This window comes from Rhinoderma darwinii, chromosome 2 (genome assembly GCF_050947455.1).
Source record: "Rhinoderma darwinii isolate aRhiDar2 chromosome 2, aRhiDar2.hap1, whole genome shotgun sequence".
Taxonomy (NCBI): domain Eukaryota; kingdom Metazoa; phylum Chordata; class Amphibia; order Anura; family Rhinodermatidae; genus Rhinoderma; species Rhinoderma darwinii.
Genome location: NC_134688.1, coordinates 333,241,577 through 333,243,181, shown reverse-complemented (window position 1 = coordinate 333,243,181; position 1,605 = coordinate 333,241,577). Strand labels below are relative to the sequence as shown.

The following is a 1,605-nucleotide window of genomic DNA, read 5'->3' as shown; positions in this document are numbered from 1 at the left end:
ATATGCCTGCCTGTATTTTGGTTGTAACACATACAACCCCGTTACCCCCACAGTTATACTGAACCACAATAGAACCCCATAGTGCTGTAAGTTCAGTTCAGTAGAATTGCAGGGGCCTGGTTACATCCAGAATATAGTCAGTTAAATATGGGGGCCTGTCACTACACACATGAAAGAACTAAACTATTCCCTTACCCAAGGGGGGAAAAAATGTGAATACAAATCAATGAACCTCATGTAATAGAAGAATACAAAGTATTTCAGTCATATATTATGTCTATTCAAGAATAAAGAATCTTTTGTTGCTATATTGTGCAAAAATCAGCTGTGTGTCCTCATTTAATTATGTGAAACCCTTGATGAATAGTCCCAAATGTTCTATTTTTTAGGTTCTTGAACAATAAAACCTTATGGAAATCAGAATCATCAAAGGCATTGACTTCATTCCATTGACGTTGTTGGGGATTCCTGGCAATGTCTATATTATGCTAAAATTTATTTTGATCAGAGTCATTGAAAAGAAGCTGCTTCCAACCAACATTATACTTATGGCTTTAGCAATAATGAATCTTCTAGTTCTCCTATCTCGTGGGACGCCACAGTATATGTACAGCACAGGATTGGAGGGTTTATTAGATGATAAAACATGCAAACTCATTATTTATACCTACAGAGTGAGCAGAGCAATGTCTATTTCTATCACCAGTTTGCTAAGCTGTTATCAGTGTGTCCTCATGGCGCCTACAAAAAGAGTATGGGTCTATCTAAAACCAAGGATCTCTGAAAATATGGTGGCCATTATTATAATTATATTTATCATTAACATTCTACTCTACTTTTCTAGCGCAATTTATGCCCATGCAAAAAATAATTCCACAAATTCCCCATACACATTGCACCTAGTCAGCTGCAGAACAGACTTTCTGACCCAAGTCTCCTTCATCATCAATGGGACACTCTTGGTCATTAAGGACGCCATTTTAGTGTCATTGATGACTTTGGCAAGCAGCTATACTGTCAGTGTTCTGCTCCATCATCGGAAAAACATCAAGGGAATGCGGAGCTCAAATAACAATGTTGGTAAATCTATTGAGTACAAGGCGTCTCGAGCTGTCATTTTGCTGGTTGTTCTGTATGTAGTATTATTTGGACTGGATAGTTCTTTATGGATTTACTCATTGTTTTACGTCAGTCCAGATTTGAATGACGCCAGAGTCATTCTTGCTTGTTCATTTTCTGCCCTAAGTCCCATTCTAATAATTGCTACCAACCCTAAACTACATAATAAGGTAAATTGTTTGAAAATGGTAAAATTGCAGAATTGTGAGAATGAAGATTCGGAAAATAAAACTCAGTTAAGCTGTGTTAGCAATTACTATAGTGAGAAGAACAATTGATGTTTGATTAATAAATACCTACTTTAAAACCATAGCTCATTTTTCTGTGTGTAATATTGATTTACTTTTGACATTTTGACATTTTAATATATTAATGCATTTAAATAAAACAATATATTCACAACAGAAGCTATTTGAAAGACTGATTTATTTTCTCTGTATGCTATGATGCATTTTATGTAACATACCCCCTGGGTGATCATAAGGA

The 1,605-nt window shown here is 35.5% G+C and overlaps 1 protein-coding gene across 1 annotated transcript; it reads left to right on the top strand.

The window, feature by feature from the left end:
* Positions 1–410: 410 nt before the first annotated feature.
* On the top strand, positions 411–1,397 carry LOC142741836 (olfactory receptor class A-like protein 1). Its single transcript, XM_075851165.1, has one exon. It carries the CDS (start codon positions 411–413, stop codon positions 1,395–1,397), a length of 987 nt encoding a protein of 328 aa, XP_075707280.1.
* Positions 1,398–1,605: the final 208 nt, after the last annotated feature.

Coding starts and splice junctions, on each gene's coding strand:
- LOC142741836 (XM_075851165.1), top strand. CDS start 411: ATGGAAATCAGAATCATCAAAGGCATTGACTTCATTCCATTGACGTTG.